This window comes from Brachyhypopomus gauderio, chromosome 14 (genome assembly GCF_052324685.1).
Source record: "Brachyhypopomus gauderio isolate BG-103 chromosome 14, BGAUD_0.2, whole genome shotgun sequence".
Lineage (NCBI taxonomy): Eukaryota > Metazoa > Chordata > Actinopteri > Gymnotiformes > Hypopomidae > Brachyhypopomus > Brachyhypopomus gauderio.
In genome coordinates this window covers 3,254,430-3,277,124 of record NC_135224.1, presented here as the reverse complement: position 1 = coordinate 3,277,124, position 22,695 = coordinate 3,254,430, and the positions used below count along the sequence as shown (strand labels likewise).

The window sequence follows — 22,695 nt, the reverse complement described above, 5'->3', positions numbered from 1 at the left end:
ACCTGTATCTCAGGCTGAGCTGTCTGAAATCATGATGAAAACACGAAGCTCTACCTGTATTCTTGATCCTGCTCCAACAAAACTGGTCAAGGATTGTTTTCCAGTTATATTATCAGTTGTATCAGATATAATAAACTCTTCCCTTTATTCTGGTTCAGTACCTCAGTCCCTTAAAATTGCTGCTCTCACTCCAGTCCTTAAGAAACCAGGGCTGGATTCAGATAATTTGAGTAATTTTCGCCCTATTTCTAATCTTCTATTTCTATCTAAAATACTAGAACGGGTAGTTGCCACTCAGCTTAATGATTACTTAATGTCACATAGTCTGTCTGAACTATTTCAGTCCAGTTTCCGCTCCCAACACAGCACCGAATCAGCCCTAATCAAGGTTACAAACGACCTTCTTCTTTCTTCTTCTTAGTATTCTCATTCTCCTCGATTTACCTGCGGCCTTTGACACTATTAACCACTCTGTTCTTCTTTCTTGCCCTGAATTCTCTACCAACATCACTGGTACTGCCCTTGCATGGCTAAGATCATATCTCACAAACCGTAAACAGTTTGTATCAACAACTGCAGATCACTCATTGTTCCATTATCCCAAGGTGTTCCCCAGGGTTCTGTGCTTGGTCCTCTTCTGTTTGTTCTCTACATGCTCCCCTTAGGTGAATACGGAAACATGGTCTACATTTCTACTGCTATGCCAATGATATCTAGCTTTATATTTCCACCAAATCAGTCACCACTATAACTCTTGCCACACTGTCAAATTGCCTCACTGAAATAAAATTATGGATGGAAACCAACTTTCTCAAATTAAATTGTGATAGATCTGACATGGTCGTAATAGGTCCCAAATCCCTCACAAAAAACATACAGAACGTCTGCCTGACCATAGACAACTCTACTCTGTACCCTTCCTCACACATCCGTAATCTTGGTGTTATTTTTTTACAGTCATATCATTTGGTGGGTGTAGCCGACTTACCCCGTGGTAACTGTGGTAACCGGTTTTTACAACAGCATGTAAAGCAAGTCACTAAAACTGCTTTTTTTCATTTAAAAAATATTGCCCACCTTCGTCCATCACTCAATTTCTCTGCTGCTGAAACTCTGATCCATGCTTTTATCACATCACGAATTGACTATTGTGATAGCATTCTCTATAGTACACCAAACAAAATCCTAAATAAACTTCAGTAGATTCAGAACTCAGCTGCACGTCTTCTCACCCAGTCACGCTCCCGTGAACACATCACACCTGTTCTTCAACAACTTCACTGGCTCCCTGTCACACAACGTATTCAATATAAAATTATTTTATTTACTTATAAAGCCCTCCATAATCAGGCACCTCCCTACATCACTGATCTGCTCCATCACTATACTCCCTCTCGGTCACTTCGCTCCTCTGATGCAAACCTTTTGTCCATACCATATAGGACCAAACGTACCTGGGGTGATAGGGCCTTTTCAATGACTGCACCCACTCTATGGAACTCTCTCCCCAAACATGTCCGTGATTCTTCTGATCTTTCCACTTTTAAATCTCTTCTAAAAACTCACCTCTTCAGATACGCTTTTAATTAATGATGCTACACATTTATCTATTTCTTATTTGTTTTATCTAATACTAATTCTCTTTGTCTCTTATAATGTTGTTTATATTGTAATGTATTGTACATTACATTATGCCGCTTGTAATTTTGGACTGTAAAGCCAAGTCTTTGAGTGTCCTGAAAAGCGCTATATTAAATAAAATGTATTACTATTATTATTATTAATTTCTGTCACAATGTGTGAGTGCAATCCGTGAGTTATTACAAGGCAAGCATGAAAACAATTGGCCACAGCAACACTATTTTTGAGCTTTTTTTGCATTCTTTTGTGCATATAGTCATGTAAAATGTAGGTAACATTGTTCTTTACCACTTGAAATAAGTGGCAAAACAAAGAGCCATTTGGGAGCTGAAAGAGCCGACTCTTTATGAAGAGCTGATCCAAAAGATCCGGCTCCCTAAAAAGAGCCGAAATTCCCATCACTAATGTCAATACATTTATTCATTGCGCTTACATAAACCACCTTTATTTTGTAAATGCAGACATATATACTTTAGTTTAATCTTGTAATGATGTAATGGCGTCATGAGTGTAATGGCAGAGAAGTAAGGCACTGATTGGCAAGATCAAAGTAAATACAAAATAATCAGGAATTGCTAGGCCAATATTATGCAATACAGTAACAAGTTTTCTATCAACAGAGGTGCAAACCCACTACGTACAGAATGTTCCGTGAGGCCCAGTTAAATAATAACAATAATAATACTTTAAAAATAAAACTGCCAACTTTTATCTAGCGTGAAAGCACTTTGGGCAGCGCCTGCTTGTGTCTGAGGATCACATATTCCTGTGGTCTACTGAAACAGACCTCACATCCACAAAAGTGAATTTGTAGTTCCGTGCAGGTTGTCATCTGCTGTGCAATTTTGCCTTTTTGCTTGTGTTTTCCCTCCTAGATTTCCTGTTTTGGCCTCTTTTCCGCTCCTTTCCTTCAGAACACTTGCTCTCGTTCCTGTAGTCACAGTGTGGGTCACGTAGCAGCTCCTCCTCTTCCAAAGTGAGAACAGAAGAGTCCCTCTTCACTCGCTTTTTATTCTGTAGATCTTTGTTTGCTGTACTGGAGGTAAATGACTTGGTGGCTTTGCCTATCTGTTTGTTCTCTTCTGTGGCCGTTTGGGAGTCGATGCTGTGCTGACGCAGCAGGTGGTTCTTCAGACTGACGTTGTGGTTGAAACACTCCCCACACTGCTCACACATGAAGGGCTTCTCGCCCGTGTGGAGACGCATGTGGGACTTCAGGTGGCTGGCCTGGTTGAAGGAACGTTCACATAACTGGCAGGTGTAGGGCTTCTCCCCCGAGTGGATGCGCATGTGCCGTTCAAATCCTTGAAGAGAAACAAACTTCCTGTCACATGTGTGGCAGAAGTATTTCTTTTGCCCCCTGTGGCTCTTCAAGTGTTGATTGCGTCCAATAAAGTCTTTAAACTTCTCTGGACAGTCTGGGCAGGTGTAGGGCAGCTCATCCTCGTAGTGAGTCTGCTCGTGCTGGAGCTTGGATGGTTTCGTGTTAAATGCCATCATGCAGTACTTGCAGGTGTGTGTGTAGTCCCCGTGCAGTCTACGGTAATGCACTTTCTGGCCGATCTCCGTGAAGAAACGCTTACGACACAGATGGCAAGAGAATGGTTTGATCTTGTACTCACACACATGACGCTTTTTGTTGGGGTCAGTCTCTACCCTGAATGTCTTATTGCAGTCCTCACACACCCTGTTATCTGGAGGGTTTCCTGTGGCACCATGCACGTCTATGGCGTGCTTATGAAAACTTATTATGTCATTAAAGTGAACAGAGAAGTCTTTGAACCTGTGACACTCAACATCACTGCTGGCTCCACACTCCACACAGCCGTAGATCTTCTGATGTCGCCGGATTGTACAGGACATCTTAGCCACAGCTTCACAGTCTTTACACCAAACCTTTGGCTTAATAGTGTTCTGGAACGGTTTTTGAGGCTTCTTGACTGATTCAGAAAGTTCTTCATCAGAGCTTTCTGTGGGCTCGTATGAGGAGCTTGGTGGACTGTCTTCTGAACCATCTCCCTGCTTTTTGACTTTTTTGTGGTCAGTCAACAATGTGGGATTTTCAGGGCCAGAGGGTTTACAGGGTATGTATTTTGCTGCTGAGATGCTAAAACCACAGTCATTTTCAGAAGAAACAGAAACGGTGTCCTCATGTGTCTCCATCAGGAGGCTCTCCTCCTCTTCCTCCATCTCATCATCTTTTTCTTCTTTTACTACAACACTTGAGATACCATTATCAGCATCTGCGTCTTCTTGGCCCGTGTTGTCTGAAGCTTTGTCCAAATGCATTTCCATTGGGGGATTTGACATCAGGAGGCTGTCACCATACTGAACATTAGTGCCTTCCTGGTCAACAGTCAGAGGTAAGTTGTCAGATGTTTGAGGACAAATGTCATCACACGACAGGATCAAAGACATATGGGTCACCTGCGGATAAGAAAGAATAGAGAAAAATCCTGAATCCATCGTGGGTTAACCGGAAGTGGGTGTGGCTTAAATCGGTACATTATTTTAAATTATTTTAAACAATTTTAAATTGATATGGATTAATCAGAAGTTGCTATATGTATTGTTTATTTGAAAGCTATTAACAGAACAGTGATTCAGCGATTCAAATCAATGTTTTTTATCAAGTATTACAGGTATCTGAAAATATTTTGAAAAGTAGTATTTGTGTGAACTTTGTGGAGTGGAGGCAGTGACCTCGTACGTTATGCACCGTGTACATTATGCACCGTGTACGTTACGAAACCAGTTTACCAAGTAACTTTATATCATCCAAACCGAAATAGAGGCGAGCTGAAGAAAATCTAAGGAGTACTGAAGCGAGGAGTGTTAGCTCGAGTCAAGTCAAGCACAGAGACATCAGTCAGTCACTGTATGTGAGCGCGCGAGAAAGTGGAGCACAGCTCTGGCTGCAGAGACGTGTCTGTAGGGAGGGGCGGGCGCTTGTGTGACTGGCCAATCACAGATCGTGAAGACAGTCGGTTACCCAATGAGGATTTTCAGCACGAGCACAGATTTTGACGAGTTTTACTCATATCATGCTCGCACTTGTCAAAAATGCTTTATCCGTACCGGATACTCGTCTGAAACAAGTATTCGGACCAGATCTAAAAGAAAGTACATCCTAACTGAAGAATGACAAAAAGTCATTAGTCTATTGTGATCTATTAGTGGTTCACCAGAGAAATTCCAGACAGTGGTGAAATACAACCACAAAAAAGACAAACACGTACTCCAAAAATGTAGCTTAAATGCAGAAGGAGAAACATTTTTAAGACCTTATGATATTAGATTTGTGTTTGCTTGCCGTGCAATAACATGTAATACAAAACAACAGAGGACAAGCAGTCATGCACACCTTGCACACCTTCTCTTCTGGCACATCAGCTGGTTGAGATGTCCAGACTCTGTAGTTACAGCAGATCAGACACTCTTGTGTGAGTGACAGGCTCCCTCCTTTGCCTTTACCCCGGACACGACACTCACTGGAGCACTCCAAACAGCGGAACATCAACAACACCAAAACCTCCTTGCTCAAGACAGCGTAACTGCTCCTGTAACAACACAGTGGCTACAAAAGTAAAGAAAATGATCCCTTCAAGTCATAACATCCTGCAATTTATAGTCAGAATATGGTGTATTTTTGTTCTTTTTCAAGGCTTTCTTTCCTCAATCTCAGGATTAAACTGGGTGTGTGACAACTAACACCAGACAATGAAACACCACTTCTAACTTAAAACACATTAAAAATTACTTTGCACTTGTGATATGTGACGTGTCCGCTCATAGTTAAGGTACTGGTACATGTAGGCTAAATGTAAAACACATACTTCATAGCTGAATTCATTCATCGTTAATACACGACTACAGGAAACCCAAGCTGTGTTCCATATGCAGTTACATACTCAGATAGGCTGCAATTTCCTTCTTCTGGAGTGAGTGGCCTCATTTGCACTTCTGGGGGAGAATGACATCGTCTTTTAAAACACTGCAGTGACAAGCTCTTTAACCCACAGTCAAGTCTTTAATTTGTTAATAAGGGATTCTAGAGTAAACAAGCCTCAATATTTCATGAGATTGTTGGATATACAAATAGATAGTTAGATTGCAATTTTAGATCCATTTTAAAGGATTTTACAACATTTGAGAAAATGAGGAAGTCCTTACTTACCATTTCTTTCCCATTTGACTTCTCCTTGTGGACCAGCCAGTGGCTTATTCGTCATGCTTCTTGTTAACTGCTATGGCGTTGATTGAAATCACAGGATCAGGAGAAAAACATGCTACTTTTCTACCGTTTTAACTTCTAGTCCATTGTGTAGTTCTTACCAGCTCTATCTCCATTGGTGCCGTCTGTTGATTCCACTGAGAGATGGTGGGTGTAGCCGACTTACCCCGTGGTAACTGTGGTAACCGGTTTTTACAACAAACCTGAGATTCAGAATTCCCACTTCAAATGGACAAAAATGCAAATGAATTCAGAAAGACTAATGTTTTTTTATATAATAATAATATTATTAACATTTATTCCTTAATCAAAGTCTTAAAATGAAGATCACCTCTCTGTAGATTCATCAACTGATTCATCTGTGGGGGTCCATTGAGTTCTTGACTCTGTGAGGGATTTGTCTGGCAAACATCCTCCTTTTGTAAAGCTGAAAATGTAACATTTGATTATCAAGTAAGATTACAACTCTACAACAAGGAATTTGTGATGTGCTGGCCTGTAGCTATCTAATTAGCTATACTTCAATGTTATATTTGGATAATATTTTAGTTACAATTGGGGTAACAATTTCAGCATGTTCAATCAGCCTCCAAAGTTGGTAATATGGTCAAGATCCCAGCTCTTATTCTACATATTTTCTGTAGAGGAAATCAAACTTTCAGTTTGAACTGTTTCCATATCTAGAGGTCAATCGATTAATCGTCTGACCCAATTCCATTTTGAGATTATCAGCCAATATTTTTTCCAGCATTGGCCAACTCTTTTATTTATTTTTTAATTATGTTGGACATTTAGTTGGTGTATTTTTCTTTACTTAAAATACACTAAAATGGATTTATGGAGTTTAAAGTGCACTGCAGAAAAAAGAAAATATAGTGGTCACCTTCAGAAAACATCACAATATTGGCATTATACAATGGCCCCCCTGTCATCATCCGCCACATGTTATTGTTAGTGTCGGTCGACCACTAACCATAGCAACAATATAGAATTCTGAAAGGTTTTCACAGCAAAGCTTCACGTCTCATTGAGTTAACACAGTGAAATACATTATTCTGTGGCTATTAGATTTTGTTACATCAAGAATAAAGTAAAGACAGCTTATCAAGTTACATAAGTAAAGACAGTTTGAGGTTTGTCACTCAGCTCGCACAAATCCATCATGCACGTTTCACCAGCCCCAAGAAATGTCATATCTAGCAGGTAAACAGGAGGCACAAGAGGTGTGTGAAATGTGAAATGTTCAAACACAACTTCTGTATGAGAGTCCAAAAATGTCCTCACCAATCAGTTTGAATATGATAATAAAACAGTGTGGTGCACAAAAGATATGACCACAGTCTTTATATAAATATGTTAACCATCCAATTCAGAATCACGCTGCACATAGAACAAACACAAAAAATGTCTGTTCAAACGTTTTAAACTTCTTCTGCGGCTTTAGCTAGTGTTTCTGCCCAATTGGTAATATGCTACAGCTATCAAATGCACTGAAAGCCTATCAGTGCTGACCAGTGCTTTTTTTATACCACAAAAAAGTGATGATTGTTGTGCTGTTTTCTATAAAGTGGCACTTGCATGAGACAAACACTTTTTGTAGTACTTAATTAAGCAATTTATGTGGCTGTTTTGTAATGTGAAGAATGATAATTGTAGAAATATGTATAGGGAAAATGTAAAATATCTGGCAGCTCTTTAACAATTCTGATTAAAGAATGCAGCTGTGTTTGTCTCATTGTTATTTTTCTTTCCAACTAAAATCTTGGTTTTCCTCATCTTTTCGCTCTACCACTTAAGGTGGTGCGGGAAATATGGATAAAGAATTAAGCATCATGAACGACACATTTCTTTTTTTAATGGTAAGCTGAAATACGATTTGTGGCAGACCATATCTGACAGCAGTTTCTAGCTGTTTGTTACTACAGACTACTCGTTGGTTACATAATTCAGGAAAACAACATGCACTCATAAACACTACAAACCAGATAATGACCTGTCGAACTAGCTATGATGAGCCCACACTGTGCATTCAAGGAGTAAGCCGTGTTGAAGCACTCACATGCAGAATAATGAACACATGTGCAGCTCACTGCGGTACACCGGACAACACTCTGCTCTGAGGATCCGCCTGCCATTCTCGGCCATCTGTTTCACAAGTCCAGATGCACATGAAATACATTGCTCCTTGTATGTACTTGATACCTTTCTGTTTATAGGTTCACATGTTCAGTTGCACATGTTTAAAAGTTGTAGCCCATGACTTTTATTTTGAAAAGACGTCATAACACTGAAGCGCTTACCTACTAGCATGAACTCGTCGTTAATTCATAGGTGTGATCTTTTCACATCCTCTAAATCTATATTTATTGAAAGCCATTGTGTGGGGATAAATTCACAACATATAGCCATTGTATAATGTGTTTTTATCGCATACACTATCTGTATTATTTTATAACGAGCCCATCCTTTGTGAATGTGGCCAATACCGGTCCAGTTCTACAGTGAGCGTCCAGTCTGCGTGTGAAACTGCACCGAGCAAAAATGTGATTATCACATTATAGTTTATATTATAGTTTAGCTGTTGTGCCAGTGGCCACGGCTGTTAAGGCTCGACATTGACATGATCGGATTTAGACATGAAAAAATGATATACAGTAATATCTGTACAGTTATTTCGGTGCTTAGCTGTTTTCTTGATGAGAGAAACTGGTGAATAGTGCCAAATAAGCAATGAAATGACTTATGAGGACATTAGATTTGAGTGCACAAGTATCATGACAATATAACCAAACGGACACGACCGCCAGAGCACTTAACAACATTTGCAGCAACTTTGTAACAGTTTCCATCTTAATTTCGTGGTTATTTGCAATAAGAAACAAAGGCAGCAGGTGTGATGACCTGTCCAGCAGGAACGTGGCCAACTCCGCATCGACCTGGAACCCTTTGAGATCCCGGAGCGCCTTCCACCTCTGAAAAGCCGCTCCGATGTTTATCCTGGTTTTATCTCTGGCTCGGTCCAATTCCTTCTTCTTAGCTTGCTTTTCTTCATTCGTCTTCTTCTGTTTACTTGTCTTTGTTGTGTATGCTGTTGTTGGCAAAGGTGGGATGGGCAGTTTTGTCATTGGTGGTGGTTGTTTATGCGCCATCGCTTCCCGAAGCTCCGCACCGAGTCCGGGCGAAAGGGCGGGCGCGACTGGTGATTGACACGCCGTCGGACACGCCCCCTAGCTGTGATTGGTTGTTTTGACTCTGACGCGGTGATTACTGTAGGTGCCTAGGTCAAACTGAAAAATCATGATTCAGACGTGGATTGGTGATGTTAGCTAACTACCTCACTGGTTGTAGACAAACTGCGAATAATTAATTAATCCTCAAAATGTACATCAGAGAGACGTGCAAGTTCAGATCAACAAAACTGGACTTATTAGAGGCAGATTACAGTTTACATAACAACTTGCTGCCTGTTTATTTTGCAGTTTTTTTTTATGTAAAAGCAAAATCACAGGTTTTTTCTTTTTTTAAATGGCCTGTAATGTCTTTGGATCTTAAATAAATATATCAGAAGTATCCGGGATAGTTCATATGAAGTTAGATATTCTCTGAAGATTGCATGTTTTCACTCATAATCTAGTCTTTGCAACAAATTACATGACTAATGTACACAGACAGAAAAGGTTTCATAAACATTCTTAAACTAGTTCGTCAACCTCACTAGTGATGAATACAAATATAAGTATCATTTCTACTGTACTAATGTGTAGCATACTCTAGCTAATAGCTGCGAATGTGAATTAAGTCGTAAAGATGGGCATATTCTGTAACTGCACAAGTCGGGAGAAATGCAGCCACTAGTCTTCGTGCCTACTACAGTCACTGCTAGCCAGGTTAAACTTTTTTTTTACTTTGTTTTTGCGTAGATGGATATCTGATAGATTTTACTATTTTACTAGAAGTGAGGCTACATTAGGTGCCTGAGGCTACCCGGTTCGCAGTCAATTCCTCATCTAACCAGCTCTTCAGTTGATTTGATGGCTGTGAATCCACTTTCCTTCTACACAAAACTTATAGTGAGATGATGACTTGATAAGTCAAGGTTCATACACCTTTTCCAATGTCAAATTCAAACTCTTTCAATGTCATTTTTCAATATTTACCCGCAACTAACAGCTTAAGTAAATAACATATTTAACACTCAAAAGTATTTCTTCACTTTTCATCACGTTAAAGGAGACTGTACTATACGTTTGGCAATAGCAGAAGAATAAGTGTATTACATAAGCTTGTTGGCATATTGTTCTAGCTAGCTTAATATATACTTAAATTATATGCTAGTTTGGTTGGGATTTGCTCCGGTAGCTAGCAGAATGTCTTCATATTCTCTCAAGTTTCATGCTGGAATTGCAAGAGGCACCACATTTCTCACTTGTGTTTGTAATGTAATGCAAGCTATTTGTTGAGAAACTAAAGTTACAATTTCAAGTACTCTCAAGTAATTACAGAAATTTAAAAAATGGAACATTAAAATTCAAGCATTTTCAAGGATTTCCAGCAGCCGTGTGAACCCAGTGGTTACATCAGTTTTTTCTGCAGGGCTAGTGTACATGCAGCTCTAATATTCCAATCAAGCTAAAACCTGATTCTACTTGGTAAAGTAGAATAAATCTTCTTGGTACAAATTCTACTTGGTCTGCAGTCACTACATTTTTACATCTTTTTGAAATAAAAATCTAATTACACCTGTCCTTTGCGGATATTATTAAAAAGCCTATGCAATCAGACATTTACATATCAACGTATGCATAACAATGACCCACATCCTCAACACAATGCAAAAACCATAACAAAAAACATTACACCACCACCACCACTAGATGGCGTTAATCGTTGCTATCAAATGCCCTGGGAAGTCCTTCAACTATAGGCTGGGTTCTGCCTCCCTAATGTCAGACTAGAACTCACTTAGATCACATTCGTATGTGCTCTGCATTTCAATAAATCTTACCTTGATCAATATTCACCCATTTTACAAACAGTTGAATTATTTCCAAAGTAAGAGTATACCACACCAATGTGCAGAATTTCAGAGCCCTGTATGTGTTCAGCTGTTGAAGTACTGTGTTCCACCTTCTTTGGGAATTAAAATTATAGAATCACCCCTAGAGTTGAATGAAAAAGGCTCTCCCTCTATAAAAAAAGATACCATACATAAACACTTCTTTTGTGGTAAAACAAAAAATTACCAAAGACATTTCAACACATTTATTCATTGATTCACACTTACATACAGCACCTTAATTTTGTAAACAGAAAAATATCTACTTCTGGTTCATCTTGAAGAGATGAATTAGCATCATGAGCATATTGGCAGGGAAGTAAAGCCTGGTTTATACTTGACGCGTCGCGAGCGGCGGGAGGGTCCGCGCGGCGAAAATGACGTAATCGCTGTGGCTCCGCCCGTGCGTGAGGGCCTCGCGCACTGTCGGTTCGCGAGGTCGTGCACCTCTCGAATTTTGTAACTTCGCGCGTGCCGCACAAAGTCAACAAAGTCACGTTTTCAGGGTTCATACACCTTAAAGGTGGAATTCAAGCACTTGTACGTCACTTTCAAGGTCCATTTCAATATTTCCCAGCACGTTAAACTTAATTAAGTTAAATATTTATACCTATACTCGAAATGATTCAAAATAATTCGCTTTTTATCACATTATTTAATGGTTGTTTATTTTAAAAACACCCAATCTTCACGTCTTCACGTTCTCTCATGTTTCGTCCTGGAATTACAAGAGGCTCGTATTTGTTAACGTAATACAAGATAACTATTCAGTCAGACAGCTATTTGTTGCAAAACGAAGTAGTTACAATTTCAAGCATTTTAAAGTACTTTAGCCTAAATTCCAGCACTTTTCAAACCTGAAACACACTGAAATACAAAGCAACATTAAAATTGGTCAGGTAAATGTTAATTCCCCTGTTTTGAGGGGTGTTTCTACCACATATCGTCTCGGACAAAACACCTATCGTTTCGGAGAACACTGCAGTGACGCTCGCGAAAGTATAACACCTCCACCGTTCACGCAGGGTCGCGCGAGGTGGGCGGAGTCACGCGCGAAAGTATAAACGAGGCTTAAGGCACTGTTTGGCAAGACTGTATTTACTAACTAATCAGAAATTAGTTCGGCCACTACATACTGTGATCAGATGCAAAGCACTTTGTAAGTCGCTCTGGATAAGATCATCTGCTAAATGCCGTAAATGTAAATAGTACTGCAGTAACAAGTTTTCTAACAGTAACAAAATAGGTACGCACCCACTAAAACGTATAGTGGTGCATACGTATAAAAAATAAAAACTTTTAGCCAACTTTCAGCTAGTCCGTTACTACAACGGGCGGTTCCTGCTTGCATTTGAGCAATACTCCTATGGTCTGATGCAGACCAGCTTTGTGAATCTTCTCTACTTAAACCGACCTCACGTCCACGAAAGCTTATCGCTGGCTTAGCGCAGATCTACGTCATTGGCTTTCTTCCGAGTGGTTTTGCCTTTTTCTCGTTTTTTCCTCCTAGCCTTCCTCATTCGGCCTCTTTGCCATGCCTGTCCTTCCGAATCAGACTCCTGACTCTCCTCCCGATAGTCCGAGTTTAGGTCACAAAGCGCCTCCTCCTCTTCCTCTACCACCTCCTCCGTCTCTTTCACAGTTGGAACAGAAGAGCTCTTCCTCTGGTGCTTTTTTTTCTGTAGATCTTTGTTCACAGAGCTGGAGCCAAACCTTTTCGTAGGTCTGCCCAACTGTTTGCTCTCCTCCCTGGCTGCTCGGTTGGAGTCGATGCCGTGCTGACGCAGCAGGTGGTTCTTCAGACTGACGTTGTGGTTGAAACACTCCCCACACTGCTCACACATGAAGGGCTTCTCGCCCGTGTGGAGACGCATGTGGGACTTCAGGTGGCTGGCCTGGTTGAAGGAACGTTCACACACCTGGCAGGTGTAGGGCTTCTCCCCCGAGTGGATGCGCATGTGCCGTTCATACCTTTGAAGAGAAAGAAACTTCCTGTCACACATATGGCAGATGTATTTCTTTTGCCCCCTGTGGCTCTTCAAGTGTTGATTGCGTCCAATAAAGTCTTTAAACTTCTCTGGACAATCTGGGCAGGTGTAGGGCAGTTCGTCCTCATTGTGAGTCTGCTCGTGCTGGAGCTTGGATGGTTTCGTGTTAAATGCCATCATGCAGTACTTGCAGGTGTGTGTGTAGTCCCCGTGCAGTCTACGGTAATGCACTTTCTGGCCGATCTCCGTGAAGAAACGCTTACGACACAGATGGCAAGAGAATGGTTTGATCTTGTACTCACACACATGACGCTTTTTGTTGGGGTCAGTCTCTACCCTGAATGTCTTATTGCAGTCCTCACACACCCTGATTTCTGGAGGGTTTCCTGTGGCACCATGCACGTCTATGGCGTGCTTATGAAAACTTATTATGTCATTAAAGTGAACAGAGAAGTCTTTGAACCTGTAACACTCAACATCACTGCTGGCTCCACACTCCACACAGCCGTAGATCTTCTGATGTCGCCGGACCGTACAGAACATCTTAGCCACAGCTTCACAGTCTTTACACCAAACCTTTGGCTTAATAGTGTTCTGGAACGGTTTTTGAGGCTTTTTGGCAGATTCCGCCTCAGAAAACTCTTCATCAGAGCTTTCTGTGGGCTCGTATGAGGAGCTTGGTGGACTGTCTTCTGAACCATCTCCCTGCTTTGTCATAGAGGTCTGATCATTTGCTTTCTCAACTAACTTTACTCCATTGTTCTCATCAATAAACACTTCTTCATGATCTGTCAACAAGGTGGGGGTCACAAGGTCAGATGGTTTAGGGGGCTTGTCTTTTGCCGCAAAGATTTTAAAACCATAGTCACTTTCACCGTTACTGTCTTCTCGGACAGAAGAAACAGAAACGGTGTCCTCGTGTGTCTCCATCAGGAGGCTCTCCTCCTCTTTCTCCATCTCATCATCTTTTTCTTCTTTTACTACAACACTTGAGATACCATTATCAGCATCTGCGTCTTCTTGGCCCGTGTTGTCTGAAGCTTTGTTCAAATGCATTTCCATTGGGGGATTTGACATCAGGTGGCTGTCACCACACTGAACATTAGTGCCTTCCTGGTCAACAGTCAGAGGTAAGTTGTCCGATGTCTGAGGACAAATGTCATCACACGACAGGATCAAAGACATATCGGTCACCTGGGGATAAGAAAGAATAGAGAAAAAGCTTTTAGAGTTACTACATATCGTGAAGGAAAGAGAGTGCATCCTGACTGAAGAATGACAAAAAGTGAATCGTCTATTGTGATTGATTAGTGCTTCACCAGAGAAAACCAAGACAGTGGGAAAAAAAACAACCACAAAAAATGTACCATACAATGCATACAACGTAGCTTATATACTGTATAGGAGCATTTTTAGGAACTTATAATATCAGATCTGTAATACTAATGTAATACAGTACTAAATAGCAAAGGACAAGCAGTCATGCACACCTTGCACACCTTCTCTTCTGGCACATCAGCTGGTTGAGATGTCCAGACTCTGTAGTTACAGCAGATCAGACACTCTTGTGTGAGTGACAGGCTCCCTCCTTTGCCTTTACCCCGGACACGACACTCACTGGAGCACTCCAAACAGCGGAACATCAACAACACCAAAACCTCCTTGCTCAAGACAGCGTAACTGCTCCTGTAACAACACAGTGGCTACAAAAGTAAAGAAAATGATCCCTTCAAGTCATAACATCCTACAATTTATAGTCAGAATATGGTGTATTTTTGTTCTTTTTCAAGGCTTTCTTTCCTCAATCTCAGGATTAAACTGGGTGTGTGACAACTAACACCAGACAATGAAACACCACTTCTTGTCACGTTGTGGGGGGGCCCCCTGCCGGTCGCCCCCGGTTACAGCGGCAGCGGTCCTGTTTTTGGTCACGTGATGTTCGTCCCTCAGGTGGGCGGGACCCGTGATCCGTCTCACCTGAGGGTCGTTTGTTCATCTATATATGTCTTGTCTTTGTACCATTTGACTGCTGGTTATTATTTCCTTCATTCGGAACAATGCATGGGTTTTTGGTTTGCACACTTTCTATTAAACCATCCTCTTTCCCTGAGACTTGGCGTGATCGCTTCCTTTTTAGTTGCTCACCCCTGCCCGTCACACTTCTAACTTTAAACACATTAAAAATTACTTTGCACTTGTGATATGTGATGTGTCAGCTCATAGTTAAGACACTGGTACATGTTGGCTAAATGTAAAACACATACAGTGGGGAATTAATTCAGCTATGAAGTACAGTGGGGAAAATAAGTATTTAGTCAGTCACCAATTGTGCAAGTTCTCCCACTTAAAAAGATGAGAGAGGCCTGTAATTGACATCATAGGTAGACCTCAACTATGAGAGACAAAATGTGAAAAAAAATTGAGAAAATCATTTTGTCTGACTTTTAAAGAATTTATTTGCAAATAATGATGGAAAATAAGTATTTGGTCACCTACAAACAAGCAAGATTTCTGGCTGTCTCAGACCTGTAACTTCTTTTATAAGAGGCTCCTCTTTCCCCCACTCATTACCTGTATTAATGGCACCTGTTTGAAGTCGTTAACAGTATAAAAGACACCTGCCCACAACCTCAAACAGTCACACTCCAAACTCCACTATGGTGAAGACGAAAGAGCTGTCGGAGGACACCAGAAACCGAATTGTAGACCTGCACCAGGCTGGGAAGACTGAATCTGCAATAGGCAAGCAGCTTGGTGTGAAGAAATCTACTGTGGGAGCAATAATCAGAAAATGGAAGACCTAAAAGACCACTACTAATCACCCTCGATCTGGGGCTCCACGCAAGATCTCAGCCCGTGGGGTCAAAATGATCACAAGAACGATGAGGAAAAATCCCAGAACCACAAGGGGGGATCTAGTGAAGGACCTGCAGAAAGCTGGGACCAACGTTACAAAGGCTACCATCAGCAACACACTACGACGCCAGGGACTCAGATCTTGCAGTGCCAGACGTGTCCCCCTGCTTAAGCCAGGCACGTCTGAAGTTTGCTAGAGAGCATTTGGATGTTCCAGAAGAGTATTGGGAGAATGTCATATGGTCAGATGAAACCAAAGTAGAACTATTTGGTAAAAACACAACTCCTCGTGTTTGGAGGACAGTGAATGCTGAGTTGAATCCAAAGAACACCATACCAACTGTGAAGCATGGGGGTGGCAACATCATGCTTTGGGGCTGTTTCTCTGCAAAGGGACCAGGATGACTGGTCCATCTACATGAAAGAATGAATGGGGCCATGTATTGTGAGATTTTGGGTGCAAACCTCCTTCCATCAGCAAGGGCAATGAAGATGAAACGTGGCTGGGTCTTTCAGCATGACAATGATCCCAAGCACACTGCCAGGGCAACAAAGGAGTGGCTTCGTAAGAAACATTTCAAAGTCCTGGAGTGGCCTAGCCAGTCTCCCGATCTCAACCCCATCGAAAACCTTTGGAAGGAGTTAAAAGTCCGTGTCGCCCGCCGACAGCCCAAAACATCACTGCTCTAGAGGAGATCTGCATGGAGGAATGGGCCAACATACCAGCAACAGTGTGTGCCAACCTTGTGAAGACTTACAGAAAACGTTTGACCTCTGTCATTGCCAACAGAGGATATACAACAAAGTATTGACATGAACTTTTGTTATTGACCAAATACTTATTTTCCACAATTATTTGCAAATTAATTATTTAAAAGTCAGACAAAATGATTTTCTCAATTTTTTTTTCACATTTTGTCTCTCATAGTTGAGGTCTACCTATGATGTCAATTACCGGCCTCTCTCATCTTTTTAAGTGGGAGAACTTGCACAATTGGTGACTGACTAAATACTTATTTTCCCCACTGTACTTCATAGCTGAATTAATTCATCTTTAATACATGACTACAGGAAACCCAAGCTGTGTTCCATATGCAGTTACATACTCAGATAGGCTGCAGTTTCCTTCTTCTGGAGTGAGTGGCCTCATTTGCACTTCTGGGGGAGAATGACATCGTCTTTTAAAACACTGCAGTGACAAGCCCTTTAACCCACAGTCAAGTCTTTAATTTGTTAATAAAGGATTCTAGAGTAAACGGAGGTAAAGGAGCTCATCACAGCCTCAAATTTTCCTGAGATAGTTTTAGATGGAGAGATTAATTTCACCAAAGGAATTTTACAGATTTAAATATATCGATTTGAGAACAGGAGGAAGTCCTTACTTACCGCTCCTTTCCTGTTTGACTTCTCCTTGTGGACCAGCCAGTGGCTTATTCGTCATGCTTCTTGTTAACTCCTATGGTGTTGATTGAAATCACAGGATCACATGCTACTTTTCTACAGCTTTGACTTCTTCTTTGATTTCTCTATTCCAGTCCATTGTGTAGTTCTTACCAGCTCTATCTCCATCGGTGCATTATGTTCCTTCCACTGAGAGATGGTGGGTGTGGTCACCTTACCCCGTGGCAACTGGTTTTTTCCCCAAACCTCAGATTCTGAATTCGCACTTCAAATTAACAAAAAACGTAAATTAATTCAGGAAGACTTAAATACATTACATAATAATAAACAATATAATTAGTATATTATTATATTGTAATTTTTTATTATTTATGTCATTTTTTTTTTGTTAAATAAATACCATCTAAACCAGATTTATATATTTGGGTTGCTAATGCCTTATTTTTATTACAGCACATCAGTTTCTGAGCTAAATGTTCCATTGGTTTGTCTCCATGTCCATTAACATTTACATCAGGACATTAGACGAAAATAGCTGAGAGCATATTTTCCTTGTGTTAGGTAGGTAGGAGCTGGACTCAAAGGTATCACACTAGTCTGAAGTTCACACTGTAAATCTCTTTCAGTTCTATCTCCTCTGAAGCACCAGTGAAGATCTCGAAAGCTGTACTAAATGCCACCAAACGTTACGTTACTGAGTTATTGAGTTAACAACAATTATTCCTTAATCCTACGGTTAAAGTGAGGCTGGGATTGAGATCACCTCTCTGTAGTTTCATCAACCGATTCATCTGATGACGTCCACTCAGTTCTTGATTCTGCAAGGGATTTATCTTCTCCTCCTTTGGAAAAGCTGTGAAAGTAATATGAGAATATCAGGTCAGATTCTGACACCAGTTCCAGGAGCGAATGACGTGTTCAATGTGCAGTAATACTTGCATCCCATTAGCTGTCATATCCAATTAGCTGTTTCAATGTAATATTTGGATTATAATTTGTTACATTTGGAATATGAACAGCAATTCAACCAGTCTGCTTATACAAATTAGGCCTCTGACATTAGTATATCTAATATATTTGACCAGTATTGGCTCTTATTTTACATACATTTACATTTACATTTTATGGCATTTGGCAGACGCCCTTATCCAGAGCGACTTACATTTTTATCTCATTTTTTGTACAAGTGAGCAATTGAGGGTTAAGGGCCTTGCTCAGAGGCACCTCAGTCATGGACTCAGTTCCCCATGGCCCCCCCACTTTTTCAAAAGTCCCCCCCAGTTTTTACGGTTAAAACCAAATATTTAAATAGCGACAATCCATGTCCCCCCCCCCCCCCCCCCCCACTTTTTATTACAAAGTTACGTCCATGTTGCCACACCACATGACACAACAGCATTCTGTAAATGTACTACAACTCCAAGCACATCCACTCTCATGTCACCCTGAAAAAATACATTATGTTGTGGCTGTTTGAAATATGGCAAGGACAGCTTGCAGTTTGCTATTCTACATGCCATTAGCATCATAGTTCCACGCATGTTTAAACAGGTGCATTAAAATAAACATTTTTGTGCTACAGCTATAACTACAGCTACGACATACAAGAAAGCCTTTCATTGCTCACCAGACCTTAAAATGTTTTAGGTGTTTATATGTATAGGAATACATGTAATTATCCACCAGCTGTTTATCTATGAATTCTGACCAAAGCATGAGAGTGAACTGTCTACTTAAATTTTTTTATTTCACCTTAAATCTACTTTTTCTCATTTTAATTCTACCGGAAGAGTCCTTGGGCTCGTCTTTTGGAGTTGGGATCTGTACTTCGCACCTGCGGTTTGCCACGGACGTGAGCGGCCCGACATGTCTGTGCCATGCACGACCACTGGCGCATCTCCATACTTGAGAAATAATTCTCTCCATTTTGGAATAGCACTCTCAATGTTAATTCTTGTTTTAGGAAGTTTCTTGTCGTGATGTTTTTTGGCAGCACACAGTGTTTTTTTTTTGCCCACGGTACAGGTACCAGCAGGTGCGGGGCACTTACTGGGTTCCTCCGGTACAGGTACCAGCAGGCGCGGGGCACTTACTGGGTTCCTCCGGTACAGGTACCAGCAGGCGCGGGGCACTTACTGGGTTCCTCCGGTACAGGTACCAGCAGGCGCGGGGCACTTACTGGGTTCCTCCGGTACAGGTACCAGCAGGCGCGGGGCACTTACTGGGTTCCTCCGGTACAGGTACCAGCAGGCGCGGGGCACTTACTGGGTTCCTCCGGTACAGGTACCAGCAGGCGCGGGGCACTTACTGGGTTCCTCCGGTACAGGTACCAGCAGGCGCGGGGCACTTACTGGGTTCCTCCGGTACAGGTACCAGCAGGCGCGGGGCACTTACTGGGTTCCTCCGGTACAGGTACCAGCAGGTGCGGGGCACTTACTGGGTTCCTCCGGTACAGGTACCAGCAGGTGCGGGGCACTTACTGGGTTCCTGTTCTCACAGCTCGGGTGCAGCAGTGGGGCGCTGATGGGATCAAAGTTTCACGGTTTATCTGAACTACTCAGAACCAGGAGCGAAGTCCACCAACACACCGAATAGGTTTTCTAATAGCCTGTTTGAAAATGACTGCTTAAAGGAGTCGGGCTAAAATAAGGTATTTTCCATGTTAGTTGTTGGAGAGAGAACTGCCACTAACCTAAAGACTGACAGGACCTAATTTAATAATGACTGGATGATATGAACGGATAACACTTTTTTGCACCAATATAGTGTGCAAATTCACTATACAATAAGCTAACTAAATGACATATGCATCTGGTAATATTATATTTGAGAAAGATTCATACATTACAGCTTTTTCCTTTGAATACCACCTCAAACTCTGTCCTTGATTATCAGATTTTTTAAATCTGACTTTCGAAAATGTATTTTCAAGCTGTACTGTTTGAGGAACACTATATTTTATTATCAATCGTTTCTCTCCCATCAGGCCGAACTGAATCTAAAACGTCCGTTTTTTAGAAAGGGACTTTTATTTTGACATAACTTGCCTTGCTGTTGTAGCCAGTGTTGCTAAAATCACAACAAGTATTTTGGTTTGCATTTATCCGCCGAGGACCTGCAGAACAAGATAATCGTGCAAACACCAAAGATAAATTCTAGTTTGTGCTCATAAATGTAAAACTACAGCGAGGGTTTCGTTACCTGTCCAGGAGAAACGCGGCAACTTGGGCGTCGCTCTGCAGACATTTGTCCCTCATCAGGGATTTCCACCTGAGAAAAGCCACCCCGATGTTTATCCTCGTCTTCTGCCGTCGCCTGTCGCGATGTCGCTTTGCTTCCCGTTTTCGCATCTTTGGCGAGGAGAGTCCGCCTTCTTTAACTTGTGCTAAATGATAAATATGATCCTCCATTTGTCAGAGTTTACAGTGGAGCTGATGGAGCTGGTGCGTAAGTGCGCATGCGCAGGACTCCTGGTGTTGTTTATCTGAAGGACTCTTGAACCTGCTGGTGTCAACCACGATATTTAATAATAAACACTGTGAGAATAAAACACAAATGGGGTTTAAACTTACACCAAGCTACGTATCTCTCTGCATGTATCGTCTGAAACACACAAGAGAGTCTCCACGGCGCTGGTGGTGGCGTCATCATCGCGACATTCGCGCAAAACGGAAACAGGGAAATTATAGTTGAAAACAATTTTACCTCACTAATAATTAAATAATAAATAATTGACATTTTGAGTGAAATATTCCACGTTTGAATAAAATCCGTTAAAACAGTACAATCGAGTTGAAAAATTACAAGTGAAAAAAGGATGTAGCGTAGCCTATATAATTAATGTTATTCTTACATATTGTATAATGTAAGAAAAATCTATTTCAGCTTCTGTCTGTGGTCTGATATGACGAATCTAACACTCAAAGATATATCAGTCTTAGCTCTAAGATTCGTGAATCAAAATAAAGAGAAATTTAATTTTATCACCTTTGTTAGTTACACGTATATAGCACCTTTCTCAGTATCCAAGGATGCTTTACAGTCAACACACTACACAATGCTTTTACATCATCCAGTCAACACAGCGGTGAGAAGTGGCAGGTGAATAAGAATAGAATAGAGCTCCATCCATCACGGCGCATGCAGACATAGCCAGTCACACATTCATGATAGGACAACCAAATCACCACCTCCATGATTTGCACTGATATAATGAAGTTTACTGTTCAAACTTCTGTTCATGGGATTCAACCATCCAGTCAGATTTCACTTCCTACACTGGCGCAGACTCATTACAGTTATAGTGTCCCCATGTCTCATGATCTATAGCCATAGTTTCAGAACTACCTTTGTGAAGGTGCAGCATTTTTTTGCATACCATGAGATGTTTGTGTGCCAGATGGATTTTGGACATACCTACACCCTGTGAACCATGAGCAGGAATACTACAAAACGTGCTTATACTATTACAGTATTATTATACAGAAAATCTGTTTTTCTCAAAGCCACCTGCTTGTACTAACATATAGTACAGTGATGGTACTAAAAGTGGTTTTGTTTTTTATAGCATGTGTTGTATAACATTGTCCTTACATGTGATGTTTGAATTTCAAATTCCACCCTGTTGCAAGATTATCCACCCAGCTAGTCCAGCAACCAGTAACCCAGATTTCCTGTTCATGTCTAGAATGATTTATTGCCTGTTAGCTTTCGACACATCATGTGACATTACCTTCACATGCACTTCCATCTTTCCCATGATATTGTATATTGTAACCACCTATACACACTGCCACATTTGTTCAAATAAAGGTGCTTGCTTCGTGGTGAGATTGACTCTGTGTCTTTCCAACTGAGAATTAACGCACCCGGGGGCCGTGAAGAAAGAACAACCAGTACTTGAGAAGTCAAGGTGGGACCGTGGCGTCTAAGTTCAGGGTGTTTTCTTGAAGTCACAACCTAGGCAGAAAAACAACCCTTACAATCTGGATCTCACTGTTAGACACATTCACCATCAAAGAGACACACTGCTCAGTAACCAGAAATGGACGTTGATTGTTCAGACACTGTAGAAAACATGTGGCTAGGGACAAGGCTTAAAGTAAAGTGAATTAAACTTTTCATTTTGCTGTTTCACAAAAACACAAGGTGCTTGTCTTTACTGATGCATAATGATGTCAATATAATGTGATCACCCTACGAAACTCTCAGTGAACCAGCCAAGGTGGGCACAACACTGCAGGAGTCTGCAACACTCTATATATTCAAGTGTGTATGTATATGAGCTCTGAGAAAGTCCAGGTGAGTAACTCTGCAGTGTAGTAAAAGATGCAGAGATATTTTAAATTGCAAAGACGTATACAAGGTTTCCAGAGACCAGGGAAGTGTGTCAAATGGTGGGGAATGGATTTTGATTGTTTATTTAACTTTAAATATATATAAATTATATTATTTTTTATATAAAATAAAATGAACTGACACTAACTGTGTATCCAGCTGCCTGTTTCGGGCGAATACAA

The 22,695-nt window shown here is 41.1% G+C and overlaps 2 protein-coding genes across 10 annotated transcripts; both read right to left on the bottom strand.

Annotated features, from left to right (window-relative positions):
- Nucleotides 1-1,715: 1,715 nt before the first annotated feature.
- LOC143474714 (uncharacterized) lies at nucleotides 1,716-9,075 on the bottom strand. Of its 7 annotated transcripts, none has more exons than XM_076972266.1 (7): nucleotides 8,777-9,075; nucleotides 6,207-6,302; nucleotides 5,977-6,097; nucleotides 5,819-5,888; nucleotides 5,553-5,604; nucleotides 5,006-5,201; nucleotides 1,716-3,987 (listed from the first exon to the last, which is right to left on the bottom strand). In XM_076972266.1, exons 1-7 carry the CDS (start codon nucleotides 9,022-9,024, stop codon nucleotides 2,470-2,472), a joined length of 2,301 nt encoding a protein of 766 aa, XP_076828381.1. In that variant the 5' UTR covers nucleotides 9,025-9,075; the 3' UTR covers nucleotides 1,716-2,469. The 7 variants fall into 7 exon arrangements, with proteins under 7 accessions (XP_076828381.1, XP_076828382.1, XP_076828380.1 ...); XM_076972267.1 differs by having other exon boundaries at nucleotides 5,015-5,201; XM_076972265.1 differs by having other exon boundaries at nucleotides 1,717-4,068; nucleotides 5,015-5,201; nucleotides 8,777-9,074.
- A 2,053-nt stretch (nucleotides 9,076-11,128) lies between these two features.
- On the bottom strand, nucleotides 11,129-20,843 carry LOC143474713 (uncharacterized). Of its 3 annotated transcripts, none has more exons than XM_076972260.1 (8): nucleotides 20,749-20,843; nucleotides 20,378-20,561; nucleotides 17,940-18,029; nucleotides 17,330-17,441; nucleotides 17,162-17,231; nucleotides 16,882-16,933; nucleotides 14,410-14,605; nucleotides 11,129-14,113 (listed from the first exon to the last, which is right to left on the bottom strand). In XM_076972260.1, the coding sequence occupies exons 1-8, from the start codon at nucleotides 20,825-20,827 to the stop codon at nucleotides 12,374-12,376; spliced, it is 2,523 nt and encodes an 840-aa protein (XP_076828375.1). In that variant the 5' UTR covers nucleotides 20,828-20,843; the 3' UTR covers nucleotides 11,129-12,373. The 3 variants fall into 3 exon arrangements, with proteins under 3 accessions (XP_076828375.1, XP_076828376.1, XP_076828377.1); XM_076972261.1 differs by having other exon boundaries at nucleotides 14,419-14,605; XM_076972262.1 differs by lacking the exon at nucleotides 20,749-20,843 and having other exon boundaries at nucleotides 20,378-20,735.
- Nucleotides 20,844-22,695: the final 1,852 nt, after the last annotated feature.